This window comes from Somniosus microcephalus, chromosome 6, assembly GCF_052327205.1.
Source record: "Somniosus microcephalus isolate GS21.2 chromosome 6, FLI_Smic_1.0, whole genome shotgun sequence".
Taxonomy (NCBI): Eukaryota; Metazoa; Chordata; class Chondrichthyes; order Squaliformes; family Somniosidae; genus Somniosus; species Somniosus microcephalus.
This window is the reverse complement of record NC_140992.1, coordinates 167,535,191-167,554,899: the sequence shown is the minus strand read 5'-3', so window position 1 is coordinate 167,554,899 and position 19,709 is coordinate 167,535,191. Positions and strand designations below refer to the sequence as shown.

The window sequence follows — 19,709 nt, the reverse complement described above, 5'->3', positions numbered from 1 at the left end:
CCCCGTCACTCCATCATTCCACCTTTCTCTCCCATCCACTTCCCCTTTCACGCCATCATTCCCCCTTTCTCTACCATCCAGTTCTCCATTCACTCCATCATTCCTCCATTCTCTCCCATCCACTTCCCCATTCTCTCCATCATTCCTCCTTTCTCTCCCATCCACTTCCCCATTCTCTCCATCATTCCTCCTTTCTCTCCCATCCACTTCCCCATTCTCTCCATCATTCCCCTTTCTCTCCCATCCACTTCCCCATTCTCTCCATCATTTCCCCTTGCTCTCCCATCCACTTCCCCTTTCTCTGCATCATTCCCGCTTTCTCTCCCATCCACTTCCACTTTCGCACCAACATTCCCCCTTTTTCTCCCATCCACTCCCCCATTCTCTCCAACCTTCCCCCTTTCCATCCCATCCACTTCCCCTTTCACTTCATCATTCCCCCTTTCTCTCTCATCCACTTCCCCATTCTGTCCATCATTCCCACTTTCTCTCCAATCCACTCTCCCCATTCACTCCATCATTCCTCGTTTCTCTCCCATCCAGTTAACCTATCACTCCAACATTCCCGCATTCTCTCCCATCCACTCTCCCCATTCTTTATATCATTCCCCCTTTCCCTCCCATCCACTTCCCTATTCGCTCCATTATTCCTCCTTTCTCTCCTATGCACTCTCCCCATTCTCTCCATCGATCTCCCTTTCCCTCTCTTCCACATCCCCATTTTCGCCATCTTTCCCCCTTTCACTCCCATCCACTTCTCCTTTCACTCCACCATTCCTACTTACTCTCACATCCACTTCCCCTTTCACTCCATAATTCCCCCCTTCTCTTCAATCCACTCTCCCCATTCACTCCATCATTCCCCCTTTCTCTCCCATCCACTATCCCCATTCACTCCATCATTCCCGCTTTCTCTCCCATCCACTCTCCCATTCACTATATCATTGCCCCTTTACCTCCCATCCACTTCCCCATTCTCTCCATCATTGCCCCTTTCCCTCCCATCCACTTCCCCTTTCACTCCATCATTCCCCCTTTCTCTCCCATCCACTCTCCCCATTCTGTCCATCATTCCCCCTTTGTCTCGCATCCACTTCCCCTTTCACTCCATCATTCCCCTTTCTCTCCCATCCAATTCCACTTTCACTCCAACATTCCCACTTTCTCTCCCTTCCACTCTCTCCATCATTCCCACTTTCTCGCCCATCCACTCTCCCCATTCTCTACATCATTCCGCCTTTCCCTCCCATCCACTTCCCCATTCTCTCCATCATTCCCCCTTTCTAACCCATCCATTCTCCCCATTCTGTCCAACCTTTCTCTCCCATCCACTCTCCCCAATCTTTCCATCATTCCCCCTTTACCTCCCATCCACTTCCCCATTCTCTCCATCGTTCTCCCTTTCCCTCTCTTCCACATCCCCATTTTCTATATCTTTCCCCCTTTCACTCCCAACCTCTTCCCCATTCACTCCATCATTACCCCTTTCTCTCGCATCCACTTCCCCATTCTCTCCATCATTGCCCCTTTCCCTCCCATCCACTTCCCCTTTCACTCCATCATTACCCCTTTCTCTCCCATCCACTTCCCCTTTCACTCCATCATTCCCCCTTTCTCTCACATCCACTTCCCCATTCTCTCCATCATTGCCCCTTTCCCTCCCATCCACTTCCCCATTCACTCCATCATTCCCCCTTTATCTCCCATCCACTTCCCCATTCTGTCCATCATTCCCCCTTTCTCTCCCATCCACTTCCCCTTTCACTCCATCGTTCCCCCTTTCTCTCCCATCCACTCTCCCCATTCTCTCCATCATTCCCCCTTTCTCTCCCATCCACTTCCCCTTTCACTCCATCATTCCCCCTTTCTGTCCCATCCACTTCCCCTTTCACTCCATCATTCCCACTTTCTCTCCCATCCACTTCCCCTTTCACTCCATCATTCCCCCTTCTCTCCCATCCACTTCCCCTTTCACTCCATCGTTCCCCCTTTCTCTCACATCCACTTCCCCATTCACTCCATTAATCCCCCTTTCTCTCCCTTCCACAACCCCATTCTCTGCATCATTCCCCCTTTCTATCCCATCCACTTCCCCTTTCACTCCATCTTTCCCCCTTTCTCTCCCATCCACTTCCCCATTCACTCCATCATTCCCCCTTTCTCTCCCATCCACTTCCCCATTCACTCCATCATTCCCCCTTTCTCTCCCATCCACTTCCCCATTCACTCCATCATTCCCCCTTTCTCTCCCATCCACTTCCCCTTTCACTCCATCGTTCCTCCTTTCCCTCCCTTCCACTTCCCCATTCGCTCCATCATTCCCCCTTTCTCTCACATCCACTTCCCCATTCATTCCATCATTCCCCCTTTCTCTCCCATCCACTTCCACTTTCGCTCCATCATTACCCCTTCCTCTCCCATCCACTTCCACTTTTGCACCAACAGTCCCCCTTTCCATCCCATCCACTTCTCCTTCCACTCCATCATTCCCCCTTTCTCTCTCATCCACTTCCAAATTCTGTCCATCATTCCCACTTTCTTTCCCATCTGCTCTCCCATTTCACTCCATCATTCCCCCTTTTTCTCCCATCGACTTCTACTTTCACTCCATCATTCCCCCTTTCGATCCCATCCACTTCCCCTTTCACTCCATCATTCCCCCTTTCTCTGCCATCCACTCTCCCCATTCTCTCTATCATTCCCCCTTTCCCTCGCATCCACTTCCCCATTCTCTCCATCATTCCGCCTTTCCCTCCCATCCACTTCCCCATTCACTCCATCATTCCCCCTTTCTCTCCCATCCACTTCCCCATTCACTCCATCATTCCCCCTTTCTATCCCATCCACTTCCCCTTTCAATCCATCGTTCCTCCTTTCCCTCCCTTCCACTTCCCCATTCACTCCATCATTCCCCCTTTCTCTTCAATCCACTCTCCCCATTCACTCCATCATTCCCCCTTTCTCTCCCATTCACTTCCCCTTTCACTCCATCATTCCCCCTTTCTCTCCCATCCACATCCCCTTTCGCTCCATCATTCCCACTTTCTCTCCCATCCACTTCCACTTTTGCACCAACATTCCCCCTTTTTCTCCCATCCACTTCCCCTTTCACTCCATCATTCCCCCTTTCTCTCCCATCCACTCTCCCCATTCTGAGCATCATTCCCCCTTTCTCTCCCATCCACTCTCCCCCTTCTCTCCATCATTCCCCCTTTCTCTCCCATCCACTTCCCCTTTCACTCCATCATTCCCCCTTTCTCTCCCATCCAGTTAACCTATCACTCCAACATTCCCGCATTCTCTCCCATCCAATCTCCCCATTCTCTATATCATTCCAACTTTCTCTCCCATCCACTTCCCCATTCTCTCCATCATTTTCCCTTTCTCTCCCATCCACTTCCCCATTCTCTCCATCATTCCCCCTTTCTCTCCCATCCACTCTCCCCACTCTTTCCATCATTCCCCCTTTACCTCCCATCCACTTCCCCATTCTCTTCATCGTTCTCCCTTTCCTCTCCTCCACATCCCCATTTTCTCCATCTTTCCCCCTTTCACTCCCAACTTCTTCCCCATTCTCTTCATCATTGCCCCTTTCCCTCCCATCCACTTCCCCTTTCTCTCCATCATTTTCCCTTTCTCTCGCATCCACTTCCACATTCACTCAATGAATCCCCTTTCTCTCCCATCCACTCACCCCATTCTCTCCATCATTCCCCCTTTCTCTCCCATCAACTTCCCCTTTCACTCCATCATTCCCCCTTTCCCTCCCATCCACTTCCCCTTTGACTCCATCATTCCCTCTTTCCCTACCATCGACTTCTACTTTCACTCCATCATTCCCCTTTTCTCTCCCATCAACTTCCCCTTTCATTCCATCACTCCCCCTTTCTCTCCCATCCACTCTCCCCATTCTGTCCATCATTCCCCCTTTCTCTCCCATCCACTTCCCCTTTCACTCCATCATTTCCCTTTCTCTCCCATCCACTCACCCCATTCTCTCCATCATTCCCCCTTTCTCTCCCATCCACTTCCCCTTTCATCCATCACTCCCCCTATCTCTCCCATCCACTCTCCTCATTCTGTCCATCATTCCCCCTTTCTCTGCCATCCACTTCCCCTTTCACTCCATCATTCCCCCTTTCTCTCCCATCCACTTCCCCTTTCACTCCATCACTCCCCCTTTCTCTCCCATCCACTTCCCCTTTCACTCCATCATTCCACCTTTCTCTCCCATCCACTTCCCCTTTCACGCCATCATTCCCCCTTTCTCTACCATCCAGTTCTCCATTCACTCCATCATTCCTCCTTTCTCTCCCATCCACTTCCCCATTCTCTCCATCATTCCCCTTTCTCTCCCATCCACTTCCCCATTCTCTCCATCATTTCCCCTTTCTCTCCCATCCACTTCCCCTTTCTCTGCATCATTCCCCCTTTCTCTCCCATCCACTTCCACTTTCGCACCAACATTCCCCCTTTTTCTCCCATCCACTCCCCCATTCTCTCCAACCTTCCCCCTTTCCATCCCATCCACTTCCCCTTTCACTTCATCATTCCCCCTTTCTCTCTCATCCACTTCCCCATTCTGTCCATCATTCCCACTTTCTCTCCAATCCACTCTCCCCATTCACTCCATCATTCCTCGTTTCTCTCCCATCCAGTTAACCTATCACGCCAACATTCCCGCATTCTCTCCCATCCACTCTCCCCATTCTTTATATCATTCCCCCTTTCCCTCCCATCCACTTCCCCATTCGTTCCATTATTCCCCCTTTCTCTCCTATGCACTCTCCCCATTCTCTCCATCGATCTCCCTTTCCCTCTCTTCCACATCCCCATTTTCGCCATCTTTCCCCCTTTCATTCCCATCCACTTCCCCTTTCACTCCCCCATTCCCACTTACTCTCACATCCACTTCCCCTTTCACTCCATAATTCCCCCTTTCTCTTCAATCCACTCTCCCCATTCAATCCATCATTCCCCCTTTCTCTCCCATCCACTCTCCCCATTCACTCCATCATTCCCCCTTTCTCTCCCATCCACTCTCCCATTCAATATATCATTGCCCCTTTACCTCCCATCCACTTCCCCATTCTCTCCATCATTGCCCCTTTTCCTCCCATCCACTTCCCCTTTCACTCCATCATTCCCCCTTTCTCTCCCATCCACTCTCCCCATTCTGTCCATCATTCCCCCTTTCTCTCCCATCCACTTCCTCTTTCACTGCATCATTCCCCCTTTATCTCACATCCGCTCTTTCCACTCTCTCCATCTTTCCCCCTTTCACACCCAACCTCTTCCCCATTCTGTCCATCATTCCCCCTTTCTCTCCCATCCACTTCCCCTTTCACTCCATCATTCCCCCTTTCTCTCGCATCCACTTCCCCTTTCACTCCATCTTTCCCCTTTCTCTCCCATCCAATTCCAATTTCACTCCAACATTCCCACTTTCTCTCCCTTCCATTCTCTCCATTCTCTCCATCATTCCCACTTTCTCGCCCATCCACTCTCCCCATTCTCTACATCATTCCGCCTTTCCCTCCCATCCACTTCCGCATTCTCTCCATCATTCCCCCTTTCTAACCCATCCACTCTCCCCATTCTGTCCATCATTCCAACCTTTCTCTCCCATCCACTCTCCCAAATCTTTCCATCATTCCCCCTTTACCTCCCATCCACTTCCCCATTCTCTCCATCGTTCTCCCTTTCCCTCTCTTCCACATCCCCATTTTCTCCATCTTTCCCCCTTTCACTCCCAACCACTTCCCCATTCTCTCCATCATTGCCCCTTTCCCTCCCATCCACTTCCCCTTTCACGCCATCATTACCCCTTTCTCTCCCATCCACTTCCCCTTTCACTCCATCATTCACCCTTACTCTCCCATCCACTTCCCCATTCTGTCCATCATTCCCCCTTTCTCTCCCATCCACTTCCCCTTTCACTCCATCATTCCCCCTTTCTCTCCCATCCACTTCCCCTTTCACTCCATCGTTCCCCCTTTCTCTCACATCCACTTCCCCATTCATCCCATCATTCCCCCTTTCTCTCCCATCCACATCCCCATTCACTCCATCATTCCCCCTTTCTATCCCATCCACTTCCCCTTTCACTCCATCGTTCCTCCTTTCCCTCCCTTCCACTTCCCCTTTCACTCCATCATTCCCCCTTTCTCTCCCATCCACTTCCACTTTCGCTCCATCATTCCCCCTTCCTCTCCCATGCACTTCCACTTTTGCACCAACACTCCCCCTTTCCATCCCATCCACTTCTCCTTCCACTCCATCATTCCCCCTTTCTCTCTCATCCACTTCCCCATTCTGTCCATCATTCCCACTTTCTTTCCCATCTGCTCTCCCATTTCACTCCATCATTCTCCCTTTTTCTCCCATCGACTTCTACTTTCACTCCATCATTCCCCCTTTCTCTCCTATCCACTTCCCCTTTCACTCCATCATTCCCCCTTTCTCTTCCATCCACTCTCCCCATTCTGTCCATCATTCCCCCTTTCTTTGCCATCCACTTCCCCATTTTTTCCGTCATTCCCCCTTTCTCTCCCATCCACTCTCCCCATTCTCTCTATCATTCCCCCTTTCTCTACCATCCACTTCCCCTTTCACTCCATCATTCCCCCTTTCTCTCCCATCCACTTCCCCTTTCACCCCATCACTCCCCCTTTCTCTCCCATCCACTTCCCCCTTCACACCATCATTCCACCTTTCTCTCCCATCCACTTCCCCTTTCACGCCATCATTCCCCCTTTCTCTACCATCCAGTTCTCCATTCACTCCATCATTCCTCCATTCTCTCCCATCCACTTCCCCATTCTCTCCATCATTCCTCCTTTCTCTCCCATCCACTTCCCCATTCTCTCCATCATTCCTCCTTTCTCTCCCATCCACTTCCCCATTCTCTCCATCATTCCCCTTTCTCTCCCATCCACTTCCCCATTCTCTCCATCATTTCCCCTTGCTCTCCCATCCACTTCCCCTTTCTCTGCATCATTCCCGCTTTCTCTCCCATCCACTTCCACTTTCGAACCAACATTCCCCCTTTTTCTCCCATCCACTCCCCCATTCTCTCCAACCTTCCCCCTTTCCATCCCATCCACTTCCCCTTTCACTTCATCATTCCCCCTTTCTCTCTCATCCACTTCCCCATTCTGTCCATCATTCCCACTTTCTCTCCAATCCACTCTCCCCATTCACTCCATCATTCCTCGTTTCTCTCCCATCCAGTTAACCTATCACTCCAACATTCCCGCATTCTCTCCCATCCACTCTCCCCATTCTTTATATCATTCCCCCTTTCCCTCCCATCCACTTCCCTATTCGCTCCATTATTCCCCCTTTCTCTCCTATGCACTCTCCCCATTCTCTCCATCGATCTCCCTTTCCCTCTCTTCCACATCCCCATTTTCGCCATCTTTCCCCCTTTCACTCCCATCCACTTCTCCTTTCACTCCACCATTCCCACTTAGTCTCACATCCACTTCCCCTTTCACTCCATAATTCCCCCCTTCTCTTCAATCCACTCTCCCCATTCACTCCATCATTCCCCCTTTCTCTCCCATCCACTATCCCCATTCACTCCATCATTCCCGCTTTCTCTCCCATCCACTCTCCCATTCACTATATCATTGCCCCTTTACCTCCCATCCACTTCCCCATTCTCTCCATCATTGCCCCTTTCCCTCCCATCCACTTCCCCTTTCACTCCATCATTCCCCCTTTCTCTCCCATCCACTCTCCCCATTCTGTCCATCATTCCCCCTTTGTCTCGCATCCACTTCCCCTTTCACTCCATCATTCCCCTTTCTCTCCCATCCAATTCCACTTTCACTCCAACATTCCCACTTTCTCTCCCTTCCACTCTCTCCATCATTCCCACTTTCTCGCCCATCCACTCTCCCCATTCTCTACATCATTCCGCCTTTCCCTCCCATCCACTTCCCCATTCTCTCCATCATTCCCCCTTTCTAACCCATCCATTCTCCCCATTCTGTCCAACCTTTCTCTCCCATCCACTCTCCCCAATCTTTCCATCATTCCCCCTTTACCTCCCATCCACTTCCCCATTCTCTCCATCGTTCTCCCTTTCCCTCTCTTCCACATCCCCATTTTCTATATCTTTCCCCCTTTCACTCCCAACCTCTTCCCCATTCACTCCATCATTACCCCTTTCTCTCGCATCCACTTCCCCATTCTCTCCATCATTGCCCCTTTCCCTCCCATCCACTTCCCCTTTCACTCCATCATTACCCCTTTCTCTCCCATCCACTTCCCCTTTCACTCCATCATTCCCCCTTTCTCTCACATCCACTTCCCCATTCTCTCCATCATTGCCCCTTTCCCTCCCATCCACTTCCCCATTCACTCCATCATTCCCCCTTTATCTCCCATCCACTTCCCCATTCTGTCCATCATTCCCCCTTTCTCTCCCATCCACTTCCCCTTTCACTCCATCGTTCCCCCTTTCTCTCCCATCCACTCTCCCCATTCTCTCCATCATTCCCCCTTTCTCTCCCATCCACTTCCCCTTTCACTCCATCATTCCCCCTTTCTGTCCCATCCACTTCCCCTTTCACTCCATCATTCCCACTTTCTCTCCCATCCACATCCCCTTTCACTCCATCATTCCCCCTTCTCTCCCATCCACTTCCCCTTTCACTCCATCGTTCCCCCTTTCTCTCACATCCACTTCCCCATTCACTCCATTAATCCCCCTTTCTCTCCCTTCCACAACCCCATTCTCTGCATCATTCCCCCTTTCTATCCCATCCACTTCCCCTTTCACTCCATCTTTCCCCTTTCTCTCCCATCCACTTCCCCATTCACTCCATCATTCCCCCTTTCTCTCCCATCCACTTCCCCATTCACTCCATCATTCCCCCTTTCTCTCCCATCCACTTCCCCATTCACTCCATCACTCCCCCTTTCTCTCCCATCCACTTCCCCTTTCACTCCATCGTTCCTCCTTTCCCTCCCTTCCACTTCCCCATTCGCTCCATCATTCCCCCTTTCTCTCACATCCACTTCCCCATTCATTCCATCATTCCCCCTTTCTCTCCCATCCACTTCCACTTTCGCTCCATCATTACCCCTTCCTCTCCCATCCACTTCCACTTTTGCACCAACAGTCCCCCTTTCCATCCCATCCACTTCTCCTTCCACTCCATCATTCCCCCTTTCTCTCTCATCCACTTCCAAATTCTGTCCATCATTCCCACTTTCTTTCCCATCTGCTCTCCCATTTCACTCCATCATTCCCCCTTTTTCTCCCATCGACTTCTACTTTCACTCCATCATTCCCCCTTTCGATCCCATCCACTTCCCCTTTCACTCCATCATTCCCCCTTTCTCTCCCATCCACTCTCCCCATTCTCTCTATCATTCCCCCTTTCCCTCGCATCCACTTCCCCATTCTCTCCATCATTCCGCCTTTCCCTCCCATCCACTTCCCCATTCACTCCATCATTCCCCCTTTCTCTCCCATCCACTTCCCCATTCACTTCATCATTCCCCCTTTCTATCCCATCCACTTCCCCTTTCAATCCATCGTTCCTCCTTTCCCTCCCTTCCACTTCCCCATTCACTCCATCATTCCCCCTTTCTCTTCAATCCACTCTCCCCATTCACTCCATCATTCCCCCTTTCTCTCCCATTCACTTCCCCTTTCACTCCATCATTCCCCCTTTCTCTCCCATCCACATCCCCTTTCGCTCCATCATTCCCACTTTCTCTCCCATCCACTTCCACTTTTGCACCAACATTCCTCCTTTTTCTCCCATCCACTTCCCCTTTCACTCCATCATTCCCCCTTTCTCTCCCATCCACTCTCCCCATTCTGAGCATCATTCCCCCTTTCTCTCCCATCCACTCTCCCCCTTCTCTCCATCATTCCCCCTTTCTCTCCCATCCACTTCCCCTTTCACTCCATCATTCCCCCTTTCTCTCCTATCCAGTTAACCTATCACTCCAACATTCCCGCATTCTCTCCCATCCAATCTCCCCATTCTCTATATCATTCCCACTTTCTCTCCCATCCACTTCCCCATTCTCTCCATCATTTTCCCTTTCTCTCCCATCCACTTCCCCATTCTCTCCATCATTCCCCCTTTCTCTCCCATCCACTCTCCCCACTCTTTCCATCATTCCCCCTTTACCTCCCATCCACTTCCCCATTCTCTTCATCGTTCTCCCTTTCCTCTCCTCCACATCCCCATTTTCTCCATCTTTCCCCCTTTCACTCCCAACTTCTTCCCCATTCTCTTCATCATTCCCCCTTTCTCTCGCATCCACTTCCACATTCACTCAATGAATCCCCTTTCTCTCCCATCCACTCACCCCATTCTCTCCATCATTCCCCCTTTCTCTCCCATCAACTTCCCCTTTCACTCCATCATTCCCCCTTTCCCTCCCATCCACTTCCCCTTTGACTCCATCATTCCCTCTTTCCCTACCATCGACTTCTACTTTCACTCCATCATTCCCCTTTTCTCTCCCATCAACTTCCCCTTTCATTCCATCACTCCCCCTTTCTCTCCCATCCACTCTCCCCATTCTGTCCATCATTCCCCCTTTCTCTCCCATCCACTTCCCCTTTCACTCCATCATTTCCCTTTCTCTCCCATCCACTCACCCCATTCTCTCCATCATTCCCCCTTTCTCTCCCATCCACTTCCCCTTTCATCCATCACTCCCCCTATCTCTCCCATCCACTCTCCTCATTCTGTCCATCATTCCCCCTTTCTCTGCCATCCACTTCCCCTTTCACTCCATCATTCCCCCTTTCTCTCCCATCCACTTCCCCTTTCACTCCATCACTCCCCCTTTCTCTCCCATCCACTTCCCCTTTCACTCCATCATTCCACCTTTCTCTCCCATCCACTTCCCCTTTCACGCCATCATTCCCCCTTTCTCTACCATCCAGTTCTCCATTCACTCCATCATTCCTCCTTTCTCTCCCATCCACTTCCCCATTCACTCCATCATTCCTCCTTTCTCTCCCATCCACTTCCCCATTCTCTCCATCATTCCCCTTTCTCTCCCATCCACTTCCCCATTCTCTCCATCATTTCCCCTTTCTCTCCCATCCACTTCCCCTTTCTCTGCATCATTCCCCCTTTCTCTCCCATCCACTTCCACTTTCGCACCAACATTCCCCCTTTTTCTCCCATCCACTTCCCCATTCTCTCCAACCTTCCCCCTTTCCATCCCATCCACTTCCCCTTTCACTTTATCATTCCCCCTTTCTCTCTCATCCACTTCCCCATTCTGTCCATCATTCCCACTTTCTCTCCAATCCACTCTCCCCATTCACTCCATCATTCCTCGTTTCTCTCCCATCCAGTTAACCTATCACGCCAACATTCCCGCATTCTCTCCCATCCACTCTCCCCATTCTTTATATCATTCCCCCTTTCCCTCCCATCCACTTCCCCATTCGTTCCATTATTCCCCCTTTCTCTCCTATGCACTCTCCCCATTCTCTCCATCGATCTCCCTTTCCCTCTCTTCCACATCCCCATTTTCGCCATCTTTCCCCCTTTCATTCCCATCCACTTCCCCTTTCACTCCCCCATTCCCACTTACTCTCACATCCACTTCCCCTTTCACTCCATAATTCCCCCTTTCTCTTCAATCCACTCTCCCCATTCAATCCATCATTCCCCCTTTCTCTCCCATCCACTCTCCCCATTCACTCCATCATTCCCCCTTTCTCTCCCATCCACTCTCCCATTCAGTATATCATTGCCCCTTTACCTCCCATCCACTTCCCCATTCTCTCCATCATTGCCCCTTTTCCTCCCATCCACTTCCCCTTTCACTCCATCATTCCCCCTTTCTCTCCCATCCACTCTCCCCATTCTGTCCATCATTCCCCCTTTCTCTCCCATCCACTTCCTCTTTCACTGCATCATTCCCCCTTTATCTCACATCCGCTCTTTCCACTCTCTCCATCTTTCCCCCTTTCACACCCAACCTCTTCCCCATTCTGTCCATCATTCCCCCTTTCTCTCCCATCCACTTCCCCTTTCACTCCATCATTCCCCCTTTCTCTCGCATCCACTTCCCCTTTCACTCCATCTTTCCCCTTTCTCTCCCATCCAATTCCACTTTCACTCCAACATTCCCACTTTCTCTCCCTTCCATTCTCTCCATTCTCTCCATCATTCCCACTTTCTCGCCCATCCACTCTCCCCATTCTCTACATCATTCTGCCTTTCCCTCCCATCCACTTCCGCATTCTCTCCATCATTCCCCCTTTCTAACCCATCCACTCTCCCCATTCTGTCCATCATTCCAACCTTTCTCTCCCATCCACTCTCCCCAATCTTTCCATCATTCCCCCATTACCTCCCATCCACTTCCCCATTCTCTCCATCGTTCTCCCTTTCCCTCTCTTCCACATCCCCATTTTCTCCATCTTTCCCCCTTTCACTCCCAACCACTTCCCCATTCTCTCCATCATTGCCCCTTTCCCTCCCATCCACTTCCCCTTTCATGCCATCATTACCCCTTTCTCTCCCATCCACTTCCCCTTTCACTCCATCATTCCCCCTTACTCTCCCATCCACTTCCCCATTCTGTCCATCATTCCCCCTTTCTCTCCCATCCACTTCCCCTTTCACTCCATCATTCCCCCTTTCTCTCCCATCCACTTCCCCTTTCACTCCATCGTTCCCCCTTTCTCTCACATCCACTTCCCCATTCATCCCATCATTCCCCCTTTCTCTCCCATCCACATCCCCATTCACTCCATCATTCCCCTTTCTATCCCATCCACTTCCCCTTTCACTCCATCGTTCCTCCTTTCCCTCCCTTCCACTTCCCCATTCACTCCATCATTCCCCCTTTCTCTCCCATCCACTTCCACTTTCGCTCCATCATTCCCCCTTCCTCTCCCACGCACTTCCACTTTTGTACCAACACTCCCCCTTTCCATCCCATCCACTTCTCCTTCCACTCCATCATTCCCCCTTTCTCTCTCATCCACTTCCCCATTCTGTCCATCATTCCCACTTTCTTTCCCATCTGCTCTCCCATTTCACTCCATCATTCTCCCTTTTTCTCCCATCGACTTCTACTTTCACTCCATCATTCCCCCTTTCTCTCCTATCCACTTCCCCTTTCACTCCATCATTCCCCCTTTCTCTTCCATCCACTCTCCCCATTCTGTCCATCATTCCCCCTTTCTTTGCCATCCACTTCCCCATTTTTTCCGTCATTCCCCCTTTCTCTCCCATCCACTCTCCCCATTCTCTCTATCATTCCCCCTTTCCCTCCCATCCACTTCCCCATTCTCTCCATCATTCCGCCTTTCCCTCCCATCCACTTCCCCTTTCACTCCATCATTCCCCCTTTCTCTCCCATCCACTTCCCCTTTCACTCCATCATTCCCCCCTTCTCTCCCATCCACTTCCCCTTTCACTCCATCGTTCCCCCTTTCTCTCACATCCACTTCCCCATTCACTCCATCATTCCCCCTTTCTATCCCATCCACAACCCCATTCTCTGCATCATTCCCCCTTTCAATCCCATCCACTTCCCCTTTCACTCCATCTTTCCCCCTTTCTCTCCCATCCACTTCCCCATTCACTCCATCATTCCCCCTTTCTCTCCCATCCACATCCCCATTCACTCCATCATTCCCCCTTTCTCTCCCATCCACTTCCCCATTCACTCCATTGTTCCTCCTTTCCCTCCCTTCCACTTCACCATTCATTCCATCATTCCCCCATCCTCTCCCATCCACTTCCCCATTCGCTCCATCATTCCCCCTTTCTCTCACATCCACTTCCCCATTCACTCCATTGTTCCTCCTTTCCCTCCCTTCCACTTCACCATTCATTCCATCATTCCCCCATTCTCTCCCATCCACTTCCACAATCGCTCCATCATTCCCCCTTCCTCTCCCATCCACTTCCACTTTTGTACCAACATTCCCCCTTTTTCTCCCATCCACTTCCCCTTTCACTACATCATTCCCCCTTTCTCTCACATCCACTTCCCCATTCACTCCATCATTCCCCCTTTCTCTCCCATCCACTTCCACTTTCGCTCCATCATTCCCCCTTTCTCTCCTATCCACTTCCCCTTTCACTCCATCATTCCCCTTTTCTCTCCTATCCACTTCCCCTTTCACTCCATCATTCCCCCTTTCTCTCCCATCCACTCTCCCCATTCTCTCTATCATTCCCCCTTTCCCTCGCATCCACTTCCCCATTCTCTCCATCATTCCGCCTTTTCCTCCCATCCACTTCCCCATTCACTCCATCATTCCCCCTTTCCCTCCCATCCACTTCCCCATTCACTCCATCATTCCCCCTTTCTCTCCAATCCACTCTCCCCATTCATTCCATCATTCCCCCTTTCTCTCCCATCCACATCCCCTTTCACTCCATCATTCCCCCTTTCTCTCCCATCCACATCCCATTTCGCTCCATCATTCCCCCTTTCCCTCCCATCCACTTCCCCATTCACTCCATCATTCCCCCTTTCTCTCCAATCCACTCTCCCCATTCACTCCATAATTCCCCCTTTTTCTCCCATCCACTTCCCCTTTCACTCCATCATTCCCCTTTTCTCTCCTATCCACTTCCCCTTTCACTCCATCATTCCCCCTTTCTCTCCCATCCACTCTCCCCATTCTCTCTATCATTCCCCCTTTCCCTCGCATCCACTTCCCCATTCTCTCCATCATTCCGCCTTTTCCTCCCATCCACTTCCCCATTCACTCCATCATTCCCCCTTTCCCTCCCATCCACTTCCCCATTCACTCCATCATTCCCCCTTTCTCTCCAATCCACTCTCCCCATTCACTCCATCATTCCCCCTTTCTCTCCCATCCACTTCCCCTTTCACTCCATCATTCCCCCTTTCTCTCCCATCCACATCCCATCTCGCTCCATCATTCCCCCTTTCCCTCCCATCCACTTCCCCATTCACTCCATCATTCCCCCTTTCTCTCCAATCCACTCTCCCCATTCACTCCATCATTCCCCCTTTCTCTCCCATCCACTTCCACTTTCGCTCCATCATTCCCCCTTTCTCTCCCATGCACTTCCACTTTTGCACCAACATTCCCCCTTTCCATCCCATCCACTTCTCCTTCCACTCCATCATTCCCCCTTTCTCTCTCATCCACTTCCCCATTCTGTCCATCATTCCCACTTTCTTTCCCATCTGCTCTCCCATTTCACTCCATCATACCCCCTTTTTCTCCCATCGACTTCTACTTTCACTCCATCATTCCCCTTTTCTCTCCTACCCACTTCCCCTTTCACTCCATCATTCCCCCTTTCTCTTCCATCCACTCTCCCCATTCTCTCTATTATTCCCCCTTTCCATCCCATCCACTTCCCCATTCTCTCCATCATTCCGCCTTTCCCTCCCATCCACTTCCCCTTTCACGCCATCATTCCCCCTTTCTCTACCACCCACTTCTCCATTCAGTCCATCAATCCCCATTTCTCTCCCATCCACTTCCACTTTCGCTCCATCATTCCCCCTTTCTCTCCCATTCACTTCCCCTTTCACTCCAACATTTCCCCTTTCTCTCTCATCCACTTCCCCATTCTCTCCATCATTCCTACTTTCTTTCCCATCCGCTCCCCCATTTCGCTCCATCATTCCCCCTTTTTCTCCAATCCACTTCCCCTTTCACTCCATCATTCCCCTTTCTCTCCCATCCACTCCCCCCATTCTCTCCATTCTCTCCATCATTCCGTCTTTCCCTGCCATCCACTTCCCCATTTTCTCTGTCATTCCCCCTTTCTCTCCCATCCACTTCCCCATTCACTCCCTCATTCCCCCTTTCTATCCCATTCCCTATCCCCTTTCACTCCATCATTCCCCCTTTCTCTCCCATCCACTCTCCCCATTCCATCCATCTTTCCCCTTTCTATCCCATGCACTTCACCATTCTCTCCATCATTCCCCCTTTCTCTCCCATTCACTTCCCCTTTCACTCCATCATTCCCCCTTTCCCTCCCCATCCACTTCCCCATTCACACCATCATTCCCCCTTTCTCTCCCATCCACTTTCCCCAATCTCTCCATCATTCCCCCTTTCCCTCCCATTCACTTCCCCATTTTCTCCATCATTCCCCCTTTCCCTTCCACTTCCCCATTCACTCCATCATTCCCCCTTTCCCTCCCATCCACTTCCCCATTTTCTCCGTCATTTCCACATTCTCTCCCATCCACTTTCCCTTTCACTCGATCATTCCCGCTTTCTCTCCCATTCTGTCCATTATTCCCCCTTTCCCTCTGATCCACTCTGCCCTTTCACTCCTTCATTCCCACTTTCTCTCCCATCCACTTTCCCATTCTCTCCATCATTCCCACTTTCTTTCCCATCCACTCTCCCCTTTCACTCCATCATTCCCCCTTTCTCTCCCATCCGCTCTCCCCAATTCTCTCCATCATTTCCCCTTTTCCTCTCATCCACTTCCCCTTTCTCTCCATCATTCCCCCTTTCTATCCCATCCACATCCCCATTCTTTCCATTTTTCTCCCTTTCCCTCCATTCCACTTCCCCATTCTCTCCATCATTCCCCCATTCTCTCCCATCCACTCTCCCCATTCACACCATCATTCCCCCTATCTCTGCACACCCACTTCCCCTTTTTCTCCATCATTCCCCCTTTCCCTCCTATCCACTTCCTCGTTCACTCCATCATTCCCCCATCTCTCCCATCCACTTCCCCATTCTCTCCCTCATTCCCCCTTTCTCTCCCATCCACTCACCCCAATCTCTCCATCATTCCCCCTTTCCCTCTTATCCACTTCCCCTTTTTCTCCATCATTCCCCCGATCTCTCCCATCCACTTCCCCATTCTCTCCATCATTCCCCCTTCCTCTCCCATCCACTCACCCCAATCTCTTCCTCATTCCCCCTATCTCTCCCATCCACTCACCCCAATCTCTCCATCATTCCCCCTTTCTCTCCCATCCACTCACCCCAATCTTTCCATCATTCCCCCTTTCTCTCCCATCCACTCACCCCTATCTCTCCATCATTCACCCTTTCTCTCCCATCCCTCCCCAGGCTGGGGTTTAACTGAGTCCTTGTGTGTGCTGAATGGATCGATACACTACATGGAGTGTCAGTTACAAAACCTCGGTCGAGTGTGGATTTTTGATAGATTTTTGTTAGACATGTTTATTAAGGTAATGAAAACAAGGCGGGTAGATGGCGTTAAGATACAGATCTGCCATAATCTAATTGAATTGCTGAACAGGCTCGAGGGGCAGTCTGGCCTACTTCAGTTCCTTTGTTCATATGATTTAAACCCAAGTTTTGGCCGGCTGATATCTAACACACTGCATCACTCTCTGTGGCAATCTACCACTTTATACACACTAATACACTGAGAGCACTTGTGGGGACAAATATCAGGGGAAATAAACCCGGAATCTCCAGTGATGAGTTTATAATGATAAAGATAGACATACTGTTCAAATGATGTGTCAGAACTGAATAAAAACATTAACATGAATTTGTTCACAGTGTTCAGAGATATTAAAATGAGAGCATGTCCTGCCCATCTGTTGTGCTATTACAGTGTAATTCTCTGGTGATGCAGCTGGTGCAGTGAGTTGTCATCACATTAATTGTGACAGAGTTGCATTGTTTTCCCAATGTTTAGTGGATTGTCCCACTTTCCTCACTGGACTGAACTTCCTTGGTTCTTACCTGGCACTGTGATGTTCTGGGACGAAAGCAGAATCCTTCATCAGGTAGAATTTCACAACGACCATAATTGTTAAATATGTGGCTGCAAATGTCCCCAGGATACTGACGGAGGGAAAAGAGCAGTGAGGACAAGTTGAGGAGAGGCCACATTCAATCCTGAGATTGACAACACCATCTGGGAACCAGAGTCACGCACAATCCTCCCCTCCCCCATTTGCCCAGTCACACAGACATGCAGACACACACATAGACACGCAGACAGGCACGCAGGTACACACACAGACACAGACACACACAAAGACACACACACGGACAAACCCATGGACACACACACAGACACACACATGGACACACAGACATACACACAGGCACATGCAGACACACAGGGACACACATACAAACACACAGACACACAGGCACACACACAGACACAAAGACACACACACAGACACAGACACACACAAACACACGCATGGGCACACAGACACACACAGACATGCAGAAACACACACGGACACACACATGGACACTCAGACACACACACAGACACACGGACACACACACAGACACACACATGGACACACGCAGACACACACACACACAGACATGCAGAAAAACACACGGACACACAGACATGCAGACACACACATGCAGACACATACACGGGCATGGACACAGACACATACACAGACACATACACAGACACATACACAGACACACACACATACACAGACACACACACAGACACACCCAGACACATTCACAGACATACACATGGACACACAAACAGACACATGGACACACACACAGACACACACATGGACACATGCAGAAACACACACACAGACATGTAGAAAAGCACACAGACACACACACATACACGCAGACACACATACACACACGCAGACACACACAGACACACACCTACACACACACGGATGCATACACACAGACATGCAGACACATACACAGACACGCAGACACACACACAGACACACACACAGGCACACACATGGACACACACAGACACGCAGACACACACAGACACAAACAGACACACACACAGACACAGACAGACACACAGATATGCACACGGACGCGCAGACACAAAGACACACACACACAGACATGCAGACAAACTCACAAACACACACAGACACGCAGACACACATGGACATACAGGCACACACACGGACACACACAGACACACACACGGACACATAGATACACACACAAACATGCAGATGCACACACACATACACAGGCACGCAGAGACACACTCAGACACATGCAGACACATAGCCACACATACACACAGACATACACATGAACATGCAGATACAAACACAGACACACACAAAGTCACACACGGACACACAGACACACACACACGCAGACACACACACGGACACACACAGACTTGCAGCCATACACACACACAGGCATGCAGACACACACACACACACACAGACACACACACAGACACACACACAGACACACACACGGACACACACACGGACACACACACATACACACACACAGGCACACACACAAACACACAAACAGACACACACACACACACAGACACACAGACAGACACACGGTCACAGACACATACACGAACACATACAGACCTACACACAGACCTACACACAGACACACACGCAGACACACACATGGACACACACACAGACACCCCCCCACACACAAACGGATATACACACGGATACAGAGACAGACACATGGTCACAAACACAGACACATAGACACACACACACAGACACACCCAGACACATTCACAGACATACACATGGACACACAGACAGATACACGGACATAAACACAGACACAGACACAGACACACACACAGACACGCAGACACACACACAGACACACACGCAGGCACACACACGGACACACACAGACCAGTAGGCACACACATGGACATGTAGACACACACAGGAATGTAGACGCACACACGGACACACACAGACACGCAGACACATACACT

The 19,709-nt window shown here is 50.5% G+C and overlaps 1 protein-coding gene across 1 annotated transcript in view; it reads right to left on the bottom strand.

The window, feature by feature from the left end:
* Positions 1-19,709, bottom strand: part of slc38a8a (solute carrier family 38 member 8a) — a 296,436-nt gene that overhangs the window by 30,721 nt on the left and 246,006 nt on the right. The window contains exon 4 of the mRNA XM_085990919.1: positions 17,699-17,800. Within this exon, the coding sequence (XP_085847045.1) occupies positions 17,699-17,800 (102 nt within the window). The remainder of the gene's footprint in view (positions 1-17,698; positions 17,801-19,709) is intronic.